Source organism: Ochlerotatus camptorhynchus, unplaced genomic scaffold, assembly GCF_037179485.1.
Source record: "Ochlerotatus camptorhynchus isolate MF236.1 unplaced genomic scaffold, CSIRO-AGI_Acam_v1.1 ptg000093l, whole genome shotgun sequence".
NCBI lineage: Eukaryota > Metazoa > Arthropoda > Insecta > Diptera > Culicidae > Ochlerotatus > Ochlerotatus camptorhynchus.
In genome coordinates this window covers 582,160-608,872 of record NW_027040583.1, presented here as the reverse complement: position 1 = coordinate 608,872, position 26,713 = coordinate 582,160, and the positions used below count along the sequence as shown (strand labels likewise).

The 26,713-nt window shown below is 36.3% G+C and overlaps 2 protein-coding genes across 4 annotated transcripts in view; both read left to right on the top strand.

The window, feature by feature from the left end:
• LOC135698664 (GATA-binding factor A-like) overlaps positions 1-26,713 on the top strand; it is a 444,653-nt gene that overhangs the window by 157,138 nt on the left and 260,802 nt on the right. The window lies entirely within an intron of this gene.
• The window catches only part of LOC135698659 (box A-binding factor-like), a 65,704-nt gene that overhangs the window by 16,981 nt on the left and 22,010 nt on the right, over positions 1-26,713 (top strand). For all 3 annotated transcript variants that reach the window (XM_065218727.1, XM_065218725.1, XM_065218724.1), the window contains exons 3-4: positions 22,620-22,839; positions 22,931-23,072. In XM_065218727.1, the coding sequence (XP_065074799.1) occupies positions 22,620-22,839; positions 22,931-23,072 (362 nt within the window). The remainder of the gene's footprint in view (positions 1-22,619; positions 22,840-22,930; positions 23,073-26,713) is intronic.

Below are 26,713 nucleotides of genomic sequence, written 5' to 3'. Positions count from 1 at the left end.
ACCCCTCATTTTATCTGTTAAACTTTCATAGAGAATCAAAACAAACATAGTGTAGTACTAGAATTCCGACTAGAATGGGGAACGTTAATCGATCCCGAATTCGCGATAAATCAATGATTGAAGTAGTTTTTTTTTACAAAAACAGTTACGTTGCACATTCAATGTGTCTAGACATCGAATTGAAAACATTTAATCCTTTAAAATACTATGAATTCTGTGAAGCACAATTGATGAAACATGATGTTATTATTTCTTCCACGTTTCTTAAAATGGACGCCTTATTTTTCCTTGATTTGTTTTCCGTCGATCTTGTTTTCCGTGCTGAGCACCAATGCTACCGACGACAGGGAGGCAGCTCCCACACCTGGACCCTATTTATCGACCCATCAACTCATGAACCGGGGACCAATGGCTTTACTTCCATTCCGAAGGAAGGCGTGATCAGAAATGTTATGCCTCAGAACATCCCGGCGGCGCCGACTGGAATTGAACCCAGGCCTGCTGGGGTGAGAGGCAATCACGCTTACCACTACACCACCGGCGCCGCTATCTTCTAAATCCTTAGGTGAAATGAAAAACATACTAGGGGAAATGGCTCTAAAAATCTGCTATTTATCAGTTTTACCTACATAAGACTCGTCATTCGGACGGTACTTATGGATATTTTTGGTCGCTATTGTCGATTGTTGAATTTATGTATGGGCCCAAATTAGGGGCATTTAGGCCGACATTACATCCATTTACCCTATTATATGCAAAAAGATCAATATCGCAAAGTCATAAAACACGGTTGCAAGTCATTAATATACACAATAAATAAAAGGGGCCCTAATACACTTCCCTGGGGCTCTCCAAGGTTTTTCTACGGGACTGGAAACAAAATCGTTAAAAACAATCCGTTGAGTTCTGTTACATAAATAATAAGCAGTATTCGTATTTTCAAAGCGCTTGATTGTACTTAACAATATTTATTTATTTCGTCAAGCAAAGTAGACTACATACAATGTTTACAGCCCAACAAACATTAGAAACGGAATAAGAGCTTATTCAGCCAAAAATATGCTTCTTCAGCTGAAAAATTGCTTATTTAGCCTTTAATCAGCTCAAATTGTTTGTTGGGAATGCTTTCCTTACATGCTATGCATTATTTCTATTTCCTCTTAGTCGAGTTTTTATTTGGTTTTTGGCCCAGCATGCTATTTGATTTGCTTATGATAGTGTTATAATGTTCTACAAATGTAAGTTTGGTGTCCAGTATTACGTCCAAGTCCCTTACAATTGTGCATTTGTCTTCTATTTCGTTTCCTAAATTTTTTTTTTTTTTTCGTAGTGATCCAGTGGCAGCACTTGCTTAAACTCTACACTGGACCCCTTTTATTGATAAATTTTGCTTCTATGAGCCTCTATTTTAAATCAACACACAGACGTTCCTAGGCTATGGTGCCCGTTTGGTCACTGTTGTTTTTGTGCTGATCCAAATAGTTTTGATAATATAATTGCGCATTCTTTTTTTTTAAAGGTTGATTTTTGTCCCAGTCTTGTCTTCTGTCGTCACTTATTTTGTCATTTTGTCTTGTGTATTAACCCCGACTTGTCTTGTTTATTGTGTCAACTTGTGTCTATTGTCCTTCCCCATCTGTTACTCTGTCATGACTAATTTCATTGATATATAAAAATAGTAATATCAATTACAGGATAATATGGTTATTTCTCGATTACTTTTTCAAAGGGAAGCACCAGCTCCTGCAAACAATGCATCCAATCGTCGATCCGGCGCAACCGGCAGCTCGCACACGCTTATCAACACCACCAGCAGGTAGAGGAAAATTTTCCCTATCTGATGATAGTGCCAGCCCGCGTGGGCGAGCCACCAGTTAAGCCAAAGCAACGACCAAACGCACCGCCTACAAAAGCCAATACGCTCCCTTGAAAAAGTTATCGAGATTTCTACTAACTAATGAATTATTGACAATTACCTCTCATGATCCTTAGCTCTGATTTTAACTTACCACTTTTTGATTATTTATGAAATACCTCTCCGAGTATATAACGCCCCGATGCCTTGTTGGTTTCTGGTCTCATTTGGATTGGTCCTGAATTTGTTTGATATCCTGTTCGAAGTAACTCTTTGAGTTCCAGCTTGTACGTGTTTCACGTCATATGATTCGCCATTCATAAAGATAATGGGTTAAAAGGGAGTAAAACATACATAAAGGTAGATTAGTATTAGCTGTACTTGATCCAAACAATAGAAAGAAGCATAGATGACTTAGTAGAAAAATAAAACTAATATATAACTAAAAGTGAAATGGATAAGTGTTAGTTCCGGGATCATTTTAGTGTTAGTAGTTATGTTAGTTTTGATCCGTATTCAGCCCTGCCGGCCCCTCCAGCACTATTTGCAGCAATTGTGATAAGATTATGCGACACTGCTACTACTACTATGTTAGATGTATGACTTGTCAATTTTCGCAACGCAATGTCTTTCAATAAATCACTCAATCAATTTGATGTTTGAAAATTTGCTCAAAAAGGCTTTGTTGACACATCATACCTTACCGAAAACTAAAGCACAACAATCCTAATTCTTATTTCAAACCTATCAACATATTTAACACATCTTTCCTAAAACTTCACTTGTTCGTAAGCGCCTGGTTGAAGATATGACTTTCGCTATTGACATTGTCTGTAATTAACAAATACACTAAATAGGAAGATTTATTATACAACTTCATAGGCTAGTCGCCTCCCTACGCGGACCCCCCGCGTCCTATCTCTTATGTTAATTAACTTTCTGAATTCTATAATTGAAGTTCATTTAATAAATAACTGAAATCTCTAATCTACCTACACAATCATAACCCATGTTTTTAAACTACAATTTAACGTGTTTCAAGTACTTCTGGCTTTTACATATATTAATTATATCTTTGTTCGTCCCAGATGACACCTTCAAGTGACTCAAATGCTTCACTTTGAAGTTAGTTTCCAAGCTAATTTTAAATTGTATATTGTATAGGGTAAATGTTCCAACTACGCTCTCACGCTTCCACTATGTCGCACCACAAAAATACATATGGGTATGTCACAATAGAAGCACACCACAGTGGAAATCCCGAGCCATAGTTCAAACACTTATCCCAAATCAAAATGAAGCACATATAAGATTAGTTACAATACCATGTACAAAAATGATGTTCAACATTGTTTCCTGAGTAATAATTCAATGAAAACAACAATGAAAGCTTGTCACGTAAATAGAAGGAGCACTGTTGGGCACTTTCTGAAATATTTCAATAGTATAATTCCCTTGCAAACCCAAATAAATCTATCGTAAAAAATAAATAAAATAAGAGTGATTTGCGGCAAAACCCGCCAGTATCACACCCAACGTCAGTGCCTATACGTAAGCGTACTACGACGCGGCTCTCAATAAAAGGAGTAACAAGTGTGATACTATCACTGCTAGACTAGATCTTTGGTTCTCTCATGCAGTGGTTTATCAGAGAGGGGAAGCTCAGTAATCTCCATTGCCTGCCCATGACGCCATTCTATCGCGGCATGAGCCAGCAACGCCGACCATAAACCCACCGTCTCCAACATTCCACTAGCATGAAATTAAGCCCGCCCACCAACAGCAAGGTGCAAAAACTAGCCAAGGGGAGGGTCTTCTATTTCGTTTCCTAAATGTATGTTTATGCAAGGGGTTCTAATTTTTCTACTAAATGTTATAGCGTTAATTTTTTTACGTTGAGTTGAAGTAGACTGTTGCTACAGTAGACTCTGCGTCGGAGGCATTTCTTATTTCTATAAAGAGCTTCATGTTATCTGCATACAAAAGTACTGGTTCTGAAAGTTTATTTTGAAAGCGTACAATTTGCTTATGTTTTGTTAAGTAGGACTGGAGCCAGTTCAAAAGTTCGGCGTGCATTCCTACTTTCTGCAGCTTGAAGAGTAATAATGGTATGTCGATTCTGTCAAATGCTTTATTGAAGTCAGCGCAAAGAACTTCTACGTGGTTAACATTATCCATGGCATTCAGGGTAAATGAGACAAGCTCCAGAAGATCAGAAGCAGTGGAGCGGCGCTTGAAGAAGCCATGCTGTTGACTTGTTATTTGGTTTTTTACTTGTTGATAAATTTTGTCGTATATGATAGATTCAAAAAGTTTTGGAATGCAAGAAACAATGGCAATTTCACGGTAATTTCGGATGTCAAATTTTGAGCCAGATTTCAAAATAGGCACAAAAATAAAAGGCTTTGCAAATTTCAGGAAATATTAAATTTTTCAAAGCCATGTAAAAAAGGCGCTCTAAAGGAAGGCAGAGTTCTTCTGAAAGATTCTGTAGGAATACAGGTGCTAAAGGGTGTCCACGATGAAATTGCCACACTATGAAATTGCTCTAACTTTTTAACCGTTGGGTAGAATTTAATGAAAATTTGGGTGGATTTAGTTCATAGTGCATTATTTACATCCTGCAAGTTTTAAAGTCCTGTGATCAAAACTCGCGGAAATGGAGTCGAAAGAACAGCTCGTGCGTGATAAAATCTTGCGCATTCATCACGAGAACAAGGATCTCTCGCATCGTTCCATCGCTAAAACGTTGGGAATCGCGAATTCCACGGTGTCGCGAGTGATTAAGCGGTTCGAGGAACGGTTGACCACCGATCGGAAGCCCAGAAGTGAAGGAAAAAGTATTCCGTACAACACCAAAAATCACAACCGCGTAGTTGGGGCCTTCAACCGAAATCCGAACGCCTCCGTTAGGGATGTGGCTAAAAAGCTGCACCTAAGCCGAAGTTTTGTCCAGAAGGCCAAGGACGTGCTGAAGTGGTATGCGGACAATAAGGTCAATTTCGTGCCGAAAATGTTCAACCCTCCCAACACTCCGGAGCTCCGCCCCATCGAGAAGTACTGGGCGATTATGAAGCAGCACCTTCTTAAACGACCTAAGGTAGTGAAGACAGTCGAGGAACTGAAGAAAGTATGGGTTTACATGCAAAAAACGGTTGATTCACAGGTTGTGCAGAATCTTATGGCCGGGGTTAAGGCCAAGGTGCGGGCATTTGCGTATGGACTGTAAATAAAATACGAGTAAAATGGTAAAATGAAGTTTAATAGTTATTTCTCAATCCCTGAAAATTGGATGGCAATCGGATGAAAACTCGAATTTTGCGAATCAATTTTGTGTGTGGCAATTTCATCATGGACACCCTTTATCAACTTCCAGCAACTTTTTGAATAGGAACCACTAAGGATTCCTTTCAAATTTATGGCACATGTCCAGTCTTCAATGATTCATTAATAAGATTCAGCAAGATGTGGCCAATGACAGGAAAGCAATCATGAATAACTCTTGCATTAAAATTATCTACTCCAGCCGATTTTCCTAATGAAAAACAAATAACTCAAAGTTCATCTAATGTAATTGGGTGAAAACCTTCAAATCTACAACTACTATTAACTGGCTGTTTTATTTCGTCAGGTTCATCGACCAATTCAATGTATTATGTAATCAATGAAACACTGTCGACAAAGTAAGCATTACATTTAGATGCAATTACTTGTTCTGACTGTTTTAATATGTAATTTTAAAGTTATAAACAGTGGTTTCAAAAGATAAAGATTTCAAAATTTTCCATTCCTTTGCTGTTTGCTGTTGTTTTGATGCTGATCAATCTTCCTCTGGATATATGGTGCCTGCTGAGCAGTGCATTTCTAATAAAAATAACCATAAGGAAAAGCTTAACGAACACGTCGTGTATCATCGAAACCATCTGTGGGATAGTTCTACCATCCGGGTTACCGTTCGTTTATGGTATTTGTTTATCAGGGATGTCAGAATATCATTCCATAATTAATTAATAACTAATTATCCTGAAGTTCAACTCAAATGTGCTAATCAGCAAAGCTGCAGCTAAGAAAATTTCACATTGTACAAATAGCAAACTTTTCCCTGGATCGTTCCAGTGAAGGGCTAGAACGATGAGAACAAAAAGTTCACTTTTCCCATGGTAATCCCATGTAAACTTCAAAAGGCCAGTGCAGTGTGAGTTCGCATCCAAATGAGCTGAAATTTTGGGTGAATTACCAGAACCTGATTTGAAATTTATTGAGCTTGGTGGAGCAAAAGAGGTATCGATCCACATAATATGGCCTGAAATTCCCATATGTCATAATCGGATCACACCATAACCATAACTGATGTGTCCACGCTATTACCTAAAATTAGCATCGAAAAAAATGGGTCAGAGGATACAATATCTATACCCTGAATTCTTATGATATATGATTTGATTTTGAACGCTGAATGATTCGTTTGCCCAAGATTGCCTGCTTTTAAAATATAAAGGGTGTATTCGATACCATTATATCAAATACCTTTAAATTTTCAGATAAGATTATTTAAAGAGTACTGAACAAGTACAAAATTACATTTGGTTAATTTTTACATTTTTTTTACCATTCCTTGTTCCATTTATTAGCGAATTATTGTGTATGCCATTTGTTTCGAATACACCCTTTAGTACAGCCATTATAGAAATGATATTTTTCCAAATCTTGGAGATTAAATCATAATTAAGTCTTTTTTCTCTTCAGGGAGGTAACATTTCCCGATTGTAACTACCTCGTTCTAAAATTTTGAATTTACTTGAGCAATCATTTAAACCGGTTTTTTGGGGAACCAATCATAAAAAAAAATTGTTTCTCTCGTAATGTAACTACCTCGTTATAAAATAAAATTTGATACGTTTATGGGGAATCCATAAAATCAATACTGAGGTAAAATTTATGTCTCATAAATCACCAAGCAGTCATAAAATCTATCATAACCACACTTACGAATCAACATTGTTAGAAACGAATAACGGCCAAAAAATTCAATCAGAATCATGATTCATTAAATAGAACGTAATTTGATATTTCAGCTTGTTTTAATCTTTCGATAGGTTTCTACACATTGTTGCCTTATTGCGTATAATTAATCATACGTTTTCTTTAGAAAATATAGTTTATGTCAGAGCAACTGCCGACGACTGAAGGATAAGTAAATTATTACAAAGCTTACCAAAATGTGAAATGGAAAATACGTAAAATATAAATAATCGCAAAGTTGCTCATAGCTGAATCACCTACTTCTTATATTCCAACACAGGCTGTACTTGCCTTAAATGAGTAACAGCGACCTTTGTCACTGTTGTTCCGACATTCTAGTTCACTTGTTTAATAATAACAGTTCGATGCAATCCTAGAATGACTTGCATACCCATATCCACTTCGTCAACCCCGCTATTTCGTCACAGTTGAAACTGAGCCAATTTTTATGAACCGTTCTGGCTGCAATAAAATCCAACACCTTAGGTCAGCATGTTGGCGTGGTCCTGGATGTTGAACGGGAGAGGGCTTGCCGTTTGTATATTTATTTTGATTTGACTTGGTCGGATTGCTGTGTTTAAATTATGAACGCATTGTCCGAGAGAGAGAGAGAGATAGAGAGAGGAGACGATGTTGGCTGACGACTGACTGCGTTTGGCTTGGGTGGAATATTTACGTAGGAGAATGCGACACGCGGTTTCTTCCTGGAAACTAGAACAAGCAGAGCGTTTAATAGTGGTGGGTTTGTTTTACTCGCTGAGCCGTTTTGTGGTTTGGTTTGGAATAGTTATTATATTCCATAACGTTGACGTTGATGTGTGCGACGATTGTTTATTCTCCGAGCATCGCGTCGTATTCAGGTATGTGAAAATGTAGATCTTTAATGTTAGGAACTTTCCTGTTTTAGCTTTTGTAATTTGCAGATTACGGCTTTAATTCTTCGTCTTACCTATGATGGTTCAGTGACATAACGATTGTTAAGGTCATTAATCTAAACATAGACAACGCTGCCTGATCCATTCCAATTAATCAAGCTATGAAGGAACTGTAGGAAATCGACTTAAAGATTTGCATATAATAAAGCCTGAAGAACGCATAAACTAATAAGTGAATTTATGCTAAATATAGCGATAACTACGTGTTTGCTATATACCGCAAAACTTACATTAGTTTTCCAAACGGTGTAGTAAAAATGAATGTCTTTCGAATTTCCTATTTTCTTAAAATAGGTGCTGTGAAATGATGTAGCCCTTAGGGGCAGCTTAGTGGGAAGGGCGGATGGGTTTTGTAAATGTCCATGGTTCATGGTTCATTTTGGAAAATTTTATGGGTGATTGTTTACACAAGCAACCAAAAATTCCGCATTGAACGATAAAACTCACTTTCAAGTTCCACATAGTTCAAATAATCTTCCGATAGAACTTAAGTTTCATAAAGTTCAAATAATGTTTCAACAATACTTTCTGCCCAAGCAATCAAAAGTTCCGCATTCCACGATAAAACCCACCTTCAAGTTACATACAGTGCATGTAAAGTTTCAACATAACTTACTGGCTACTTTAGATGCTATAGAAAGCACACAAGGAACTTCAGGCTCCAAAAAGTTCCGATGTGTACTCTTAGCAACTTGTAGTTTAAAAAAAAAAATGCAAAATGCATCCATAAGCACTTCTTAGGAACTTAGGAACATGATCGCAACAAAGTTCTAAACAAGTTCCCAGCGGAACTTCTTAGCAACGTTGAAGTTTCTTAAAAGTGCCCTGCGGAATTTCTTAGCAACTTGAAAGTTTCTAAAAAGGTCCGTCAAAGCCCACATGAAACAATCCGCATATGTTTTTGTTAGTAACAACATTTCATGTAGCATAAAACGGGGTATTTTTGATGATGCGGGTAACTTTGATAGTATAATATAAAGATTAAATTTACTCGCTGGGCTTTTTCCAAATTAGAAACATTGGTTCCATATTGTAGCTTAGGGTATTTCCGTTGATATGGTAAATAGTTTTTATATAGTATGTGTAACATATTTTACAAACATATTAAAATACAATTTTCGTATTTTTCGCCTGTTTGATAAAACACTCAAACCATCACTTATGAAATGTGTTTCCGATATAGCCATCACACATTCAAAGTTGTATACTTATTGCCTATGATGTTTTCTGATTATATACTAATTCAAAGTTTCATATTTAAAGAAATAAAATGTTTGAGTTTCACGCATTTTTTTTTCTACATTCATCGAGCATTATCAAAATAACCCCAAATCAAAATACTGAAGTTCGGTCACAAAACTAAAAATATATTGTAAATGCTTTAATTTTCGTTCAACATATTACGAATGAGTTAACTCTTGGATCCTCAGTACTTGTTTTAAAAATATAAAATTCGAAAAACATTCATTGCTGTAAAAAATATTTAGAATATACTTTAAAAAACTATCAATGTTACTCCGTTTAACGGTACGTAGATATGAAATCAGTGGTTCAAATAAATCATAATTCTTTTATTTATGTAGCACATAAATATTCTTTCTAAACGTTAAAGAATTGATCTTCGAACGCAAACTACTGCGCCACAAGTGTGTTGCAATATCTTCCGGGCAAACACCAATTTAAAATTCATCAAGGTTGTGTTTCGTATTCAAGTTACTCAGCTGGCACTGAAAACTCCAACAGTAGGTGGGACAACAGCTCACTTTAATATATCTCAGATGGCGTAGCGGTTCGTGCAGGGGCTCTCACGCAGAAGGACCAGGTTTAATTCTGCAAATAGCTCTAATACTACTACTAATGCTGATAAATCAATAACTTCCATAAAGACCTGAATTTAGAATTAAAAGTGCAAACTTAAATATAAAATTGGGGTAGTTCCGCCAGAAGATGCTTAGAATGCTTTTCAATTATGGCACTGATGCGTTCAAGTTCTTATAACGACTTAAACATAGGCTGCTTTGAATTCTATAGAACACCTTCAATTAAGCTGCTTAAGCCTCAAATAGCCTTGTATCAGAACTTTTGGTTACTTGGGCACGTGGTCTAAAACCACTCAAGATATGTCCACGTGATATATGGACAGCCCCTTGATTTTTATTTCAGAATAGTGTTTATGTAGGAAAAGAACACAATATGCCTCCAATATTAAATTTTTCTGTATATTGAGATGTAATATAAGAATCCCTTGTCGTCGCGCGTTGCTCATCTTGACAAGATAACACACAGCTCACCACTGTTCCATCAATCTCAGGATCCAACATCATTACATCGAGAAAGTGAAAGTTTGTTTGATAAGAACAGTTCTTCTGTCTGTCTGTGTATGTAGAGATGAGAAACTTGTTGTTCTGATGTTGATAATCTACGGCTCATTCCCGGAGCTGACCCTGGTGATGGATTGCTCCTGCGCATGCTGTTCATTGTTCCGTGACCTTCGGTGTTACTGTTGGCCGTTGATGCTACATCAGAAGAATGATGGTTCACTAGTGATTCGATTTTGTTTTGATTTGCTGGCAAGCAATCAGAATCTTTGGATTTTTTTCTTCGTTCTCGTAATTGCTGCTATAAACTTTTGTTTCTTCTTGTGTAGACTTCAGTTCTCGGCACGTTTACTCGTTCCGGTTGGGTTGTTTTTGAGCGATCAACAAGAAATTTTTTTCACTGTTGTTTTATAAGTGTACGTACCAATCAGAGTGTGGTATATAGCTGGTGATTTATTTTTATAGTCATAATAACTATCAGCGATAATGATGGGAAGAGATGGTTCATGACTTTGATGTTAGTAATTTTTCATGTCCTTATGGAAACAATCTTTTATGTACATGAGCGATCCAGTTGCTACAACAGTATTCAACAAATCTCGAGAGAACCCAGAGTTGATAGATACACCGAGGTATAAATTTTTTGCAGTTTGTTTTCAAAATAAGTAAATGGACTACCGACATATTGAAAAAAAAAAAAAAAAATAGTCCGATTGAATCACAAAAATCAGTGTTAATAAAATTAAATTGCAGATACATTTTCATTTTGATTTACAATCAATGTTAGTGTGGTTTGTAAATGTAATGGACTGACAAGCTTTTCAAAAAAAAAATATTTTCCTACAAAACCTTCACGAGATGATTTTCTTGCCGTAGTATATTGCTCGAAAATGTACCAAACATAACCATTTTAAAATTATTTAATAATTCTTTCAACTTGTCTAATGTAAGTCATTAGTTACAATGTTATTGTGTTATATAGCTACAAGTATTAATTACATATATACAGTTACAAGCGTTATATATGTTATTGCATTGTCTTGTGTTTTTTGAGAACAAGGTTTTTGAAGCTTACATGGCCGTTGTTTGACGTGTATAATGATTATTTACTAGTGTATAACAAATGTTTGTAAACATGGGAGCCACCCTCCACTTGGAGTCATAACTCTAATATATAAGCCAGTTAAAATAATGGTAAAGATTGGTGACGATTTAGGGGCTTCACAAAAGGTTCGATGCAGATTTTTGTGAGTTACATCCAATGGAAAATTTACAAGTTTCACTAATATTGCACTAACTTTAGTTCAAGTTGTCCAATTGGTGTTAAAATTTTAAATGTGATTGCTTTGATTATTATCAACAATAATTGTTGTTCTGGAATTGGTGAAGGTAACAAACACAACTTTAGATCATAATTTGTGCTATTTTACCGATTTTTGCATTTATAATAACATTTTTTTCCTATTATTTTATATGTTAGGCTCAAAAGTCCAAAAGAACTCCATGGAGCCGAAAACCATTAAATAATTGAATAATTACACTAACATATTAATGAGGGACATTGTTTATGAGTTCTACTTACTCGTCCTTGGAGGCGATTTGAGTTTTGCTTCCGCTTTCATCCGAAGCCTTACAAAGGAAACACACATTTTTGACCCCTCACACCATATATAGACCTCGCACACCTATATGCATATCGAGACCCAAGGTGGCTCGAAATTTCTCCTGAACCACACGCTTCACATCACTGTGTATCCCTAGCACCAATCCGGGACGATCATCTGAGTGGGATCCGCGTCCAGCGATTTCACATAATTTGCAATTTCTTCCATAGATGGTTTCGCACTGTTATGTGTGAAGTTGAATCTGATCATCAGCTTTAATTCCCCTGATATCTCCACAAGTTGTTTGCTTGCAACAGAGCCACGGCAAAAGCGAACAAACTTCAAACAATGAGCATGCAAAAATGAGTTTCTATCAAAAAAGCAGACTTTCGCATGACTTGCACCGAAAAAACACACAGCTGCTTGTGTGGGCAGCTAAGAGCGAACTGCTATAACAATTATGGAGAGAATTATTACCAAACAACTTGTAGCAAACACTGGTTCGTGGTAACTTCTTTGTTTGTCTACTTAGCTGATTGCTTTCTTCGGCAAGGATGAAGCTCTATTTCTAAGCAACATAGCAAAATTTATGAACAATACATTTGAAGTAGCACGTAATTTTCGCACTATTTTTTATGTTTGCTCTAAAATGCCAATAATAATATTTTTCGCGTTGCCGATACAGTTGGAATACTTGGATGAATTATAAATTAAATTAAATGATGATACACACTTACTAAAAAATATATTAAAGTGGTAAACTAAAGTATACACTCGATTTTTATACGTTTTTATGTTATTTTTCGACCCACACAGACAAAAAAAGTTGTTGAATATTACATCCAAACTGCTGCAACCAGGTCAATCCATCGGTAATGTTGAACGATGTACATCGATTGTGCGAACAAAATTACATCCATTGATGTAATATTGTATCTGCTTTTTGCTATTACATCATTATTTCATGCATCAGCTTGAATTACATTGATCGATATTACATTTTTTTTTTTGCTGTGCATGTTCACAACTTCAGGAAACCAACTATTAAGTTTTAATAATTTTAATTCTTCCATACTTTGTAACTTTAAGCCACAGGAAAACAGACGTTACACTTTAAATAAATGTTCCTTAAAAATATCGTCACGGAACTCACTAACGACATCTCGCGAGCTTTCCTTGCTTTCCATTTGTTTGAGAATGTTGCATACACGTTCGATAGAATGTATAGAAACGTCAAAGTGATTTTATTCAATTAGTAATGAATATGTACATTTGTAGCACGTAAGACAAAGTTCAATATGACTGGTCTTTTTTTGACACACAACTTAATACATTTTATTCTAATATGCATTGAGATTTTTGCTAATTACTATGTGAGATGTAAAAACTTTGTTTGGTAACAATTACAGAAAGATATAATTGCGAAAAATACTGTAAAATAAGTTCGTGAGTTAAATATTTGTTTGAAAACTTCACCATTTTCATTATAGGAGATGTTTTTTTTTATTGACGAATTCATTTTATGGAATGTTGTCCACAGGCTGTTAATAATTCTGCATTCACTCGACGAAACAAAGATCTTCTTGCAGCAACTGATAGAACAAAATATGAGGTTTGAATAGGTACGTAAAAACAGTAGATTTGTATTTAGACGAAAAGCTGTTTTCAAATTTGCGTCACAAAAACGGTTTTTCCTGATTTTCGTTGCGGTTTCCCTCCACCGTGAAAATTTTCATGGAAAACATTTTTCAGATTATATTTTTTATGGATTACTGAGATAATTCCCTTATCATTTTACTACACAATGTTCTGTCGTCAAAGGTTTGTTCATAAGTTTTGAATGTTCAAAGTACGTGATGTGCAGGAAATTCCTAAAACTTTAACTAAAATTTTCTAGGAAAATTAACCACCCGTTTTTTTTATTTTTTTTCATTCATTTAACCATAGACTCTACATGCACAAAATTTACTAAAATTCTGAGACCTTCCGTACAGCAAAAATAGGCTAATATTTAAACAGGTTTGGTGAATCACCAGGCTGCCATGTTTGCAAATATTTGTTTTACCCTAGTAACGATTATACACGTCAAACAACGGTTATGTAAACTTCAATACGCTTTTTTAAAAAAAAAATCAAGATGAAATATTTAGAGCACAACTTTTTTAAAGCTTTCGTTTTATTTTCCAAATTCAGGTTCATGAAATTTTCAGAGGGTTTGAAACATTTTCAATGCCTTCAAATATATAAAAAAAAAAAAAATTTATATGTTAAAAAAATATCTTTTATAAAATCAGAAATTTTGAATTTAACAAATCTTTATTATTTTTTCAAGTCTCAGATCTTTAAAAAAGTCTCAGAAGTTTAATTTATTTCAAGTTTAAGGTCCTGTATTTTTTCCCTTAGCTCAATTTTTTTTTCATATTTCTTACAAAGAAGGGTAAGTATATATACCGCTTGGAAAACCGACAATGTTTCTCGACAATCACTTTTGCTTCAGTGATAGGACGAAACAGACCCCAAATGAAAGATACCATGGTCCCATAAATCGATATTGAATATTTTTGGGATCAGCCTACTGGTTCCGGAGATATGTGTGGAACATGTTCTGGTAAATACGGGTCTCCAGACTAGAAGTGGCCTGAAAAGTGTCAAATACATCATGTGAGATATACAATCACGTGAGAATTCAAAAACAAGTTCAATGGAAGTCATTCCGTGTACCCAAGACCACATTGGCCACACCGGACATGTTCCTGGAGATCTCGGGAATGTGGTCAGCTTCTGACTTAACTAAACCCGTTGATGCGGTATTTTTTACTCACATGCGATTTCAAACAACGGTGACCAGTTTATGTATTTGAGTTTCTGACTTGACCAAATCCCATAAAAAGGCATCAATCACATAAGAATTCAAAAATAAGTTCATAATTGGTCATATTGGGAGCCCATGATCACATTGGTGGACAAAATGTGCCAAAAATTCTCAAAAATGCTATTCAATTTCACCCACAGGTAGAGGTTATCATCATCTGATCTAAGCAAAAATAAAAAAAAATTGGGTAGCCAATATTCTCAGAAAACTGTAGTTGAAGTTTTTGGATTTTCAAAGACATCACGAACTTTAAAAATTCATAACTCATGAACCAAGCATTGTAGAACAAGGATAGAATGATAAGGAAATTACATCAGAAGTACATATAACATATAATATGAAAAATGATCCATACGATTTTTTTTTACGATGGATGAAAATCACAAAGAAAAGTAGCAAAAACAATTTTTTGAAAAAATCTATTACTGGTGAAAACTAAAAAAAAAAAAAAACTTACATCCCACAAAATTTTATTTTAACTTTTCTGATGTTCCCGGAGCCGGCTAGGTTCGATTTCCGGTCTGGTCTAGGATTTTTTCGGGTTGGAAAATTTCTCGACCTAGAGTATGATTGTACTTGCCACACAATTATACTAATGCAGAAATGGTACAGGCATCGAAAGCTCTCAATTAATAACTGTGGAAGTGCATCTAGAACACACAGTTGAGAGCACGCAATAAGCTAATATGCGATATGCAATAAGCTTGAAATGCGAAGAAGAAGAAGAAGATGCTCCCGGACTTTATATACTTTGAAAATCCATACCTCGTGAACCAAGTATTGCAGAAACACTCTTTTTAGTGAGGATCTTAATCATAAGGTAATTATCTTAGAAATTAATCCCACGAACATTTTCACGACGGAGGAAAATCACAAAGAAAACCAGGTAGTTGCCAGGTTTTGTCTTGGCCAAAAACCCATTACACGACATGACATGAGAGTTAGAAAAAAGTTCAAAGTGTTCTGAGCACTCGATATGACTACAGTTCATGTTTGTAAGCAACATTTCTTGCAAGTTGCTGATATATGTGAAAATGAAGTTTACGTGCATAAATGTTTGCATGCATGGATGTTTACAATTTTTGTCTGTGTGGTACCTTCGAAGAAGCAAAACCTGATAGGACAAAAACCTTTCATACGATCAAATCACATGAGAAATTAAAATAAACGTTTCAGCTGATTCAATTTAGTTCCAGGGGTCACATTGGCCATACCCTGCCAAGACTAGGGAACCCCTCAGGAATTGACCAGAATTTGTCGTGAGCCAGAACTTATCGTATCGCAAGTTCAATAACAAGAATATTGAGTACCCAGTATCACATTGGCCACACTTGCTCCGGGTACCACTGGAAGATTAGCCAGAATTTGATGTTATGAATCACATCAATATTGAAGCGTACTTTGAGCGCTAAAATCCACTTTGGCTACACCAAGGGTCGAAGCCATCGTAGGGAAAAATCAAATACATGCTCTATGTATGGCTATGCAAGGCAACACTTTTATGCTCCCGTGAGAGTAATCGAAACACATTTATCCTACTTCTCTTTCCAGAATGCGAATTTTGTCGGAATTTAAGTTAGTAAGGAAGATCAGATCGCACCATAGCTCGTGATCTACAAGTATAAATCTATTCCAAGGATTCTGAAAAAGTTTCAAAATCTGTGACCTAAATTTAATTTTGAAAGATCCATTATATTGATAATGGTTTCAAGTCATGGATTTTTTCAAGCCGAGAATGATTTAAAAAAAAAATTCAAAAAGGGATCTTCAACATTTTTTTTTCCAATATATTGAAAATTAACAAAAGTTTGCCTGTAACTTTTCCTTGGTTTGGGAATTTTGTGTTTTTTTTAACAAGATCGTGTTAAAGTACAATCTTGTTCTTGTTTAATGCTATGTTCAGACTAGAGAATTATAACATGTTATAATAATTGATACCATAAAAAAACACATGAAGATAGAGTTATAACATTTCATAGCTCTCCAGTCTGACTGAACTTAGCAAAACCCTAGAATCTTTAAAATCTTTAAAAATAAGCAGATTTTAGAAAGATGATCCATGTTCGGTCCATGATTTTTTGTAGCATTTTCTATTGCGGATCTTAAGAAAAATTTCCAGTGGCTACCGTTGTGTTCTACCGTTTTGGAATGTGACATTCAATCAATACATCAATCAAGAAAGGTAGAAATCTTTGCAATGTATTAACTCTTAATATATAAATGCAGTCCTTGAAGAAGAACAGGAACGGTGGAACTGTAACCCTATTACCGAAAACCATGCCACTTTTTGGAAAGTGGGTGTACCACCAGCAGTCCATCGGCAATACTCCCCTTTCTGGCACCTCAAAACACGAGAAAAAAACAACTCCTTTGTTTGTCATGCGCAACACACTCGTGGTGCGAATGTTTCGACTTTTTTTTGTGTGTTCGGAGAGCCTCTACCATAACCAGACCACACTTTACGCTAATTATAATGCCATATTTATGTGTGGATGAGCTGCACGTGCTCCATGGTTCAATTTATAATCGTGACAAATACGAGTGCAAATGTTACATAACGTAGAAAAATGCAAACCAAGAAAGGTGGTTTGCGCAGAAAAAAATATCACCAAAACAATCCAGTAAGTTGACATTATTTGTCGCTTGGTTCTGGTGCTGGAGACGAAGTGGAGCAATCTTTTTGTTCATTTTCTATCCAGGCGTCGAGTTCTTCACATTATACAGAGTAACACACACATTATACCTACATGATGTGTGTTTAGAGAAGTTTATGATGCCGAGGCACGAACAACAAGCCGAAAGTCACGTGCAATTTGAATTGAATGCCTGGGGCGGCCTAGTGTTTGCGCAGTGTATGGGGATAACATTTGCTTTTTGCTATGAGAGCTGAGCAAATCGCTGCATCAAAATAGTTTCCAACAGTTCGTGTTTGTTTGAGGTGGTTAACTTTATCGGGACGAGTTAGCTGGGTTGCTCCTGGTTTAGCTTTAGTTGAATGGAGTTGGGGGGCGTTTGTGGTTTACCGAGCAGTGATAAATTGACTATCGTAGGTGATGGAGGCTCATAGTGGGGATGCGGTGGTTGTCATGTATTATTGAGCTGGTATTTTTTCATCACGTAATTAAGACTGGTAGAATGAGTGAACATATCAGTGAAATAATGAAGTTATGAATTGCATGATAGATTTGACCTAGGACAATAGTGCTTGTGTGGAGCGAATAGCGAATTGAATGAATTTTAAACTGTAAGTAGTGTGAATAGTCTGTGATGATGAATAAATTATCGAAATGCTTGTGTATGTGATAGGAATGTAAAAGCATTAGGTCCTAAGCCGTCGGCTTTCTCTTTGAATCCTATTATAATCAGCATACAGATAGATAAAATAAGCTTTTATCTAGCATCTAATACGACAAACACAACAAGAAACGGTTATGTGCTCAAGTTATTAACGAAAGAGAAACTCGACGAAGATAATTGATCAATGTTACTTAGGACATAATGCAATGTTGAGTTTGAAATGTTACAATTGTGTTTGGGCAAGATTCTTGAATGAAAATCTTCATGGATTTCTCGTCCTTTCAGCATTGAAATTAATATTTGATACACCGAATGTGAAACATTGTAATTTTTGTAAATGCCTCGTTCATTCTCCGATTGATCGCAATGTTCAGCATAGAAATAGTTAATCTTACACATGACAGAATTCAGCTTTGACTTATTTCAATTAAGCAGAAGCAAATTGTTAAATGCCCCATGATTGTGTGAAGGAAGTGAAGAGTAAAGGTGGGCCAAGAGTTCGAATGGAGCAATAGTCTTCACCTGTGCATATCCACGGGGGAATGTCATCACTTTCGCAACATGCGATTTTTTAAAGCGTCATGTGACCATATTCAGTTAAAGGTGCCTAGGATCAAATTGACAAACTTCTGGGCAGTAAGCAAATGCTGTTGCTAATAGGCCACCGAGCCATGGTGACCAACCATCTTTACAAAGGAGTCTGACATTAAAAAGTTCCAACTTAAAAATAGCTCCAATATTTCTTGAACATCTACAAAGTTCCCTTATCTTTATTTCTTGAAAATTTTCTCAACTTCTGCGAAGTTCCATGAACTTCTTCCAGGTTCCATAATAATTTGTTTTCTAACTTCTCTCAATCAACATCTCAGAATATACATGACCTTTTTCAAACTTCAGAAAAGACCTTGATCCTTTTCTACGATTTATTTTTAAGCATCTGGGCAAAACAAAGTTCCCAAAACTTCCAGTAAGTTGCCAAATCAATCCTCTACGAAATTCCCTGTTCGCTGAGCCTTTACAATTTTGGCTGGACTTCCACAAAGTTCCTTAATAAATTCACAAGTTTTGCGAAGTTCATTAAATTGCTACATAGCATGACTTCTACAAAATCAAAGTCTACGATGTCCCTGAAGTTTAAAAAAGTCTAATGAAGTTAAAGAAAAATCACTCAGCTTCAACAAAATTACCCGAATATCAGAAAAATTGGCTAAATTCCTCCAAAGCTCGCCAATTTTCAAAAATATTTGATGGAGTTCAGCAAAGTTCTCTGAAATTTTACAAAACTTGCTGAAGTTCTACAAAGTTCTCTGAAGTTCTGTTAAGTTCACTGAGCTTTGAAAAGGTTTGTTGATCTTTTACGAACCTAGCTGAACTTCTATAAAATTTGCTGCGCTTCTAGAAAGTTTCCAGAAGTGTTACACAGTACAATGAATGTTAATGAAGTTTTCGAAAGTTCTACGATGTTTAATGAAGATCTATGAAATGGGTACAAGGCACAATGGCTTCACCAGAACATATTCCTTGTACCTCCGGGAAAGTGGTACCACATTAGCAAGGGAAGTGGTCAGATTCTGACTTCAGCCTTTGAACCACTAAGACTTCAACAATAAGATCATTAACAGCATGCTCAGGATCTGGACACCTGGACATTTTCCGACATTCATGTGCATGTCATCAATTGACATTTGACCAGATTTTAAGAATTTGATGATGGAATGAAATGGCGTTGTGAGCGTGAGCGTGCAAAAATGCATGAGAATCTCAAGCGTTAGATTTGGTTGCAAATTCACACGTGATTTTATTCGATCTTCTCCATGTATGTGCTTTGAGAATGATACTGCCAAATACTGCCCGTGATAGATTTTTTTTCCTATTTTAAAACCAGGGCTGTTGTTTCGGTGAAAATTATTCCAATTTGGCTCCGACATTGGCATAAAGTTTCAGTATCGTTAAAAAAAAATCGTCTAAAGTCAGTCCCTTACCTCAAAACAAGTTTATCTCAGTCGACAGGAGCACGTGATTAACTGACACTCACATATGTTATAAAACAAAGGCGTCTATCGCCTGTATGGAACATTATATCTATAATAAAATACATGCAGATGATGACAGTTAGGTAATAGTTTAGCTGTCAGTTTACTGCAACGAATTACTAACGGATGTGGATATTTTCTGGGATGAGCAAAGAAGAGCTTAGCATAGCTGAAACTTAAGCTGAAAAACAAACGGTTTTAGTAACTCACACCGAATGCCATTGGTGTGATTAATTACATACATTTGGAGTTCTTCAGCATAAGACATTTTTCAAATATCCTAGACCGAACATCGATCATTTCTAAACAATATCAAGATTTGATCCTAACACTGTTTCATTTTTTGTGATTCTGATACCTGGAATTCATTTGAATAATAAATAATACGACAACTCGGTCAGAAACAAATTAAAAATCCATAGCCTTAAAAATATCAAGTTTGGAAAATTTTCAAAGGTTTTTAGACTTTTAGGTCTTAGGTTTAGTAATCAGGAAAACATCAAGCCAAATTAATAGTTTTCAACAAGTGCGGCCTTTGAAAACATCAAAATCTCAGACATAGATAACATTGTAAAGTACTAGCTGGAGTCAATTTTCAAAACTTGGGCGTGTTGAAGATCTCGTAGGTAGGTAGGTAGGTATGTTTTTTAAGGTGGGGTTTGGAAAAATTGGCTGAATCTATGGCATTAAACAGTTTACAAAACGTTGGTGATTACACACGTTTCCAAGATCCAAGATCCTAGACATCGAAAAACAGTGTTGGCAAAATCATCAATCATCTGATATTTTTCCGCTCTCACACGTGATGTTGGAACAATATAGGGGAAATGGCTCTAATGTTGGCCTATGGATCTAAGATTGGGCCCATCGCTAAAAGTCTGCTATTTACCAATTTTATCTAGATGAACGCGTCATTAGGACGGTACTAATGGATATTTTTGGTCGCTATTGAAAATTTAGTCGATTGCTGAATTTATGTATGGGCCCAAATTAGGGACATGTAGGCCGACATTACCTACATTTCCCCTATTATGCTTGATTATTATTTTACAAGCTCCTTCGATATTGCGCTGAATGCTGAAGCACAAAAATAGTTCCGTTGCTCATCGTTTTCTTAGAAAGAGAGTTTGCTGTCTTTCTTTACTCTTCACCGATGGCAGACACGAAGTTACTGCTGCCAGCAGTGACGGTAGTTTCCGGTCACGTTCGACTGTAAAGCAAAACTTATGAAACTCCTCAAACTCACCACTATTTGGTTAGAATTGTATCTGGTGAGTTTTGTTACAGCACCTTTTTTTTCTTTATTTATGGTATTTTCAGCCGTAGGCTGGTTCATCTCCGAAAGCCCCTAGAATGTTATATCATCCATAGTTGCTTGCTTGTTGATTTTTGTCTATGAAAATCAAGCGTGATCTTGGGCATTGATGAGATTTGATTTCCAACACTCAACACTGAGAACTTTGGACATACTAAGTTAAGGAGCTGCGAAGACTTTGAAATTAGAAAAAAAATGCCAAGATTCAAAATTTCAAAAACAAAAAACGCAAGCCCTGGTTCTTTTTAAGAACTGAGGCGTGGAAAAAAAATTAGATCGAGTTACTTAGATTTTTTTAAAATTTTGGGATCAATAAATATTTCAGTGACATTATAACGTCCGACTAATTTATCAACTATTTTAAATGAATTCCTAATCTTCAAACAAAGTTGTTGTTAGTACATATTATTATTAATTCGTCATTGAAACATTGAAGATGCTCGTATATTCGATATATTTATGAAAATCTATTTCAAGCGTAACTGCATCGTTATATGGGTTTCAACGGAATAAATAATCAAGTTTAAGGCCAGTTGCTCTAACAAAGACGTTGTACTGTCTTGAATAGAATTTAATGGTTTTGGTATATAAATTGAAGGTTTTCATTATTTTCGATATGAATCCAAGCTTTTGATCTAGGACTCGGAGTCGGTTAAAACCCCTGAACCAAAAAACAACCCTACATTCTGAAAAAAAAAATAATAATTAAATTGGACATGGATTTATAAGACATTTCATAGTAATTATTTTTAACTGTACCTAAATAGTGAAATTGCTGACTACCAATTGATCCCTTGCAAGAACTGCAATTATCGCATTGCATAAGCATGTTTTTAACTGTCTGCCACACTCATCAGATGGTCAACTTCCTGGTTCAAATGCAATGAACTCCGCTGCATACCCTGTTGGATCAGTAGCTCCGCAGCTGCTGCAAAATCCCAGAGACAGTTTATAGTTAGGGTGACACCACTTGTGTCAAACAGAGGATGTTTTTGTTTACGAATAATTCCACCTACTCCAAACTATAAACAAAACCGTCACGACGGATCACTTCCACTAAGCATTTCGCGCACAGCGAGAATCATGGGGACCCAGCTGCATAATGCGCGCGCGATTTGACAAAGCATGAGGAAAGGAAGAAGTTCACTTCTTAACGATTCAGTAGCATCCAGCAGGGGGAAGGCGTCAATTGAATGACGACGACGACGGCGGTGCCAGAACAGAAACAATCCGTTCATTTGATACCCATTCAGCAGTATTTGCTTGTTGTTTGGGCAAATATGATGAATACTAAACATCGATTTTCCCTGACGCTTCGAGAGTAAAATCTCTAATGGTGGTCTCCAATCTTTCCGGTTTTCGTTTCAGTCCATCGTACAGCCGGTGCAGTTTTCCGTCGGTGACATCAATGCAATATTTTAGCAGTAGTCCAACTCACGAATCGGTACACATGTGGCCTACGGGAGTAGGTCTGAGTGAGAATGAGTACCTGAAGGGAAGCCTGCCGGCATTCCAGAGGATCGCTTCGAGTACAAATGCTGCTCGTGCCAATCACTACAGTTCGATCTCGTCCAGTTATGGTCAACAGGTGGGTTGGAATTGCGCCTGGCAATAAAATCATCAATTACATACTGTAAATCAAATCAAACTACTTTCTATTTGAAATCTAATTAAAATAGGCTGACACATGGCCATCGCACTACGAAACAGGTGCAATCGCATACAGCACTGCTTCATCCAGTACGTCCGGAAATGGTCGACGGACATCCTCCACCGTGCCATCAACGACAGCCTTCTCGGCTGCCGCCTCGCTGACTGCAAGTAAGTGGTTCTGAAAATTCTATACTTCAATTCAAAACAAACGATTTTAAACCGTACCGAAGCACCGAAGAAATCCTGTTTCCACCCGACTAGTATGGTAGGCAATTATTTTTTTTCACATAGGCATGTTAGGTATTATGCAAATTATTTTGAGGCAAAAGAAAACAAAACACAAGTTAACCTCAGCACCTGGACGCCTCGACGGCCCCCGTCGATAGGCGTGACCCAGAACTGCGCGAGTGATGGGCGATGCACACGAACGACAGAAGGGCGACGCTGATAAGCCCAGTGGAAAAAGGTGCCTCCTCAACTTTGATGTTGCTTGGGCAGTTGCAACGCCTGAAAACTGGTTGCGAAATTGTCTGCTATCAGTCGATTGTTTTGCGTGTGAATTGCTTTCTGTTCTAAAAATGGCAATCGTGGCACTTATAATAACATTAATGAGGTTCTCAGTTTGACACGTTTAATTTTGATAGCGGGGTTTTATTATTCCTCGTATGAATATAATTTTGCGTTCCTATATGTGGTGAGCGATTGAAAATGATAGAATGTGACTAGTTTCCTAGTTTCTGCTATATTTGCTTGCTATAACTTATACCTACTACGAATATCGAATTGAAGGAATTGGAAAGCAATATTTTTGATAGCCTGAACTTTCTGTGAAACTTTCTCCAGGACATAATCAAAATCCTGCTTTGTTATTCTCACAAAATTACGGTAGTATTCTGGATCTTCATCGCTCAACTCCTTCAGAAGATTAGTCTAGATTCCGAAGCCTTCACGCCGAGCAATCCACGATTTTGTCCAGATTGTACGACTTCTCCACGTAATTCGCCTCTTCAAGATGAGGTATGCTAAAACTGCGTCAATTCTTTTCTATTTTTGTCTAAAGTTATCGGAAGTATCCATTTTTGCTTACCTGCAATTATTTTTTGTGACGTGCACAGGTTCATTAAGCGAACAAAAACGCACAAAAAAAGTCAATCGTGTGTACACTCGAAAATTCTATTTTATAGCACTATGTCATAGTTTTCTACTACATAGCTACTATTACGTCATAGTTCATAGTTTTTGAAAATTGTTTTTCAAAACTCATAGAACTGTGATATAGAAAATTAAATCGGCTACCGTGCGGGACCGAAATCCGTACACCTAAGCACGAGAGAATCATTAACGGTCAATACTAAATAATGCTATCACATTATGCTCTGTATCACATCTTTTTCCTTCACATTTATCTTTATTTTTCCATTATTTGCAAACACCAGGTCTTAAAATTACCTTTAAATATAAGAAAAAAGTATTTAAATTGCACATATCTTGAATCAAAATCCGTACAGCGTTCTACGATTGAATCAAAATCCGTACAATTGAGGATGAATCAAAATCCGTACATGAAAGTGAATCGATCCAAATCAATGAAAAAAAAAACATGTTGCTATCTTGAATAAAGTATTTTTTTTAGAAGTTGCTTGGCTAGGAGTCCAAAACAGCTATACTTGTTTAAATACACTAGTTTACAGAATATTTGAACTTTGTACGCTGATGGTCATTTCCCATGTAAAATCGTGCGCTGAATCCAAAAATGTAGTCCAAAAAAATCTCAGTAGGATAGTTTTGGAGATATAAGGGTAAGAGAGGCATAGTGAGCATCGCGTGCTCCAGCTTGGACTTCCGGCCGTTAAGAACAAATTTTTTGGCTGTAGGATCAATATCATAATGATAGGTAACTGGTAACTGATTTTTTTTTATTTAAGAAGGTGACTGTTCTGGATTTTTGTGCTAACTAATATCAAGTTTAAGGATTCATTTCCTACAAATTTTATTCTATACCAGTGATTTGGGTTAAATATTCTTACTAGAGTTTTCCTCTGATCACAAATTCGAGGTCTTTGAAATTTGACATGTGATAACGTGCATACTTTGGAACTTGGGGGTACTCCAGCTCAACGCTACAAAACATTATTAACCGGGACTAAACTGGGCGGTGTAGCTTGGACAATGTAGTCGAATCAATAATAGCAAACTGAAGAGAAGACTGCCGAAAAATCTTTAATACACCGATAATGGAAACGCTTCACCAACCCACTGGCATCAAGCGATAAATTAACCGGTTCCTAAAATGGTAGCCCTTTAATGGCGGATAAGTAAAAAAAAAAAAAACAACCATCTTAGAAACCAACAAAAAAGACAATGAACTGACATCAAGGATTAGTTTTTCGTTTTGTGCATGAAAATTAAAATTGGTAAGTTTACGACTATAACTTAATTTAATTTAAAACGTCAAGAGAGTAATAATCATAAAAATGCAGAACTATCATTGCTTCTTTTCCGCAGCTTTATTCTGCTTCTTCTCCATTGTTACCATTGCCTTTTCAAATTATAATGCTTTCTTGCTTCCAACTTTCTTTCCTCTTCTTCCTTTTCTTCCTCCTCTTCCTCTCTCACTCAACCTTTTTCTTTTGTCGTTCCTCAATCCTTTGTTTCTTTGCGTTCTCTTTATCAATTTTCGTCCGCTCTACTTTCATGTGTATTTCCGGTCATTCCTCGCTGGTAGCTACTGCTGGGAATGCTCTCTTGCCCATTTCTGTCTGCTCTCTGTAAGGGAGCATGCAACAATGACGTAGCATATTTTTGATCAATTTTAGACTCCTCCTCCCCCCCTCGTAACGTATTTGGCTATATCCAATACATGGCCGGTCACAAATTCTGAAACCCCCACCTCCCCCCTCAAATGCTACGTCATTTATGCATGTTCCCTAATTTGTATATGCGTGTTGGTGATATCTTGTAGGGGAGCTGCGTTGTTTTACTTTTTGGCTGGTTCTTGACGCTCTTCATTAAAAGATATTAATAATATAACATTTACAATACGAATAAAATAAGAGAGTTTTAGCGATTCAATAGACATCTCTTATGGTGGTGAATGGAACGGCTAAATCCCTGAATGCTTCTCGGTAAGATTTCCCCGCACGCATCATTGCCACAGTCTTCTCCAAATCCTCCGGCGTGTATTTAGCTTCCATGATCTGCTGAAAAACATTGGATAAGTAGAATCGTTATTGTTAATGCACAAGTGTACGGATTTAGAATCAACTGTTATGTATGGATCAAAATCCGCACAGTAATAATTTTGATAAATAAATACCATATGAATGATCCATTGCTTAGAATTGAGATAAAAAACGATAAACACTTACCCTTCCGATCGACCTTCAGGAAACTACTTGCAAAAATCACTTAAATACGCTTAACAACTGGAAGTAAATCCGAGAGATTTTCTTAGAAAATCGTTAAGGGGGTATTCCCGATCTTTTTTTTCAAAAAATCAAATTTTTTTTTTTCACGTTTTTTTGTACTTTAGACTATATACTTTCATCCCCCCAAGCCGTTTTCCGATCAGCGAATTCGGTGTCCAGGCATAGCTGACTAATGGTAAGAACCCCCAAATGGTTTTAACTAAAGTCAAAACTTTAAACGCGTTTTTCTCGAAACCACATTTTTTTTATCGGGCGAAGATTTTTCTCAGAAACTATAAGAGATATTGACTTGAATCTTTGCGCATTTTGTTCCTTATTAAATTCTTTGGAGCTTCTCCCACTTTCAGCCAAAAATATTAACATTTAACATTGTTTGAAGCA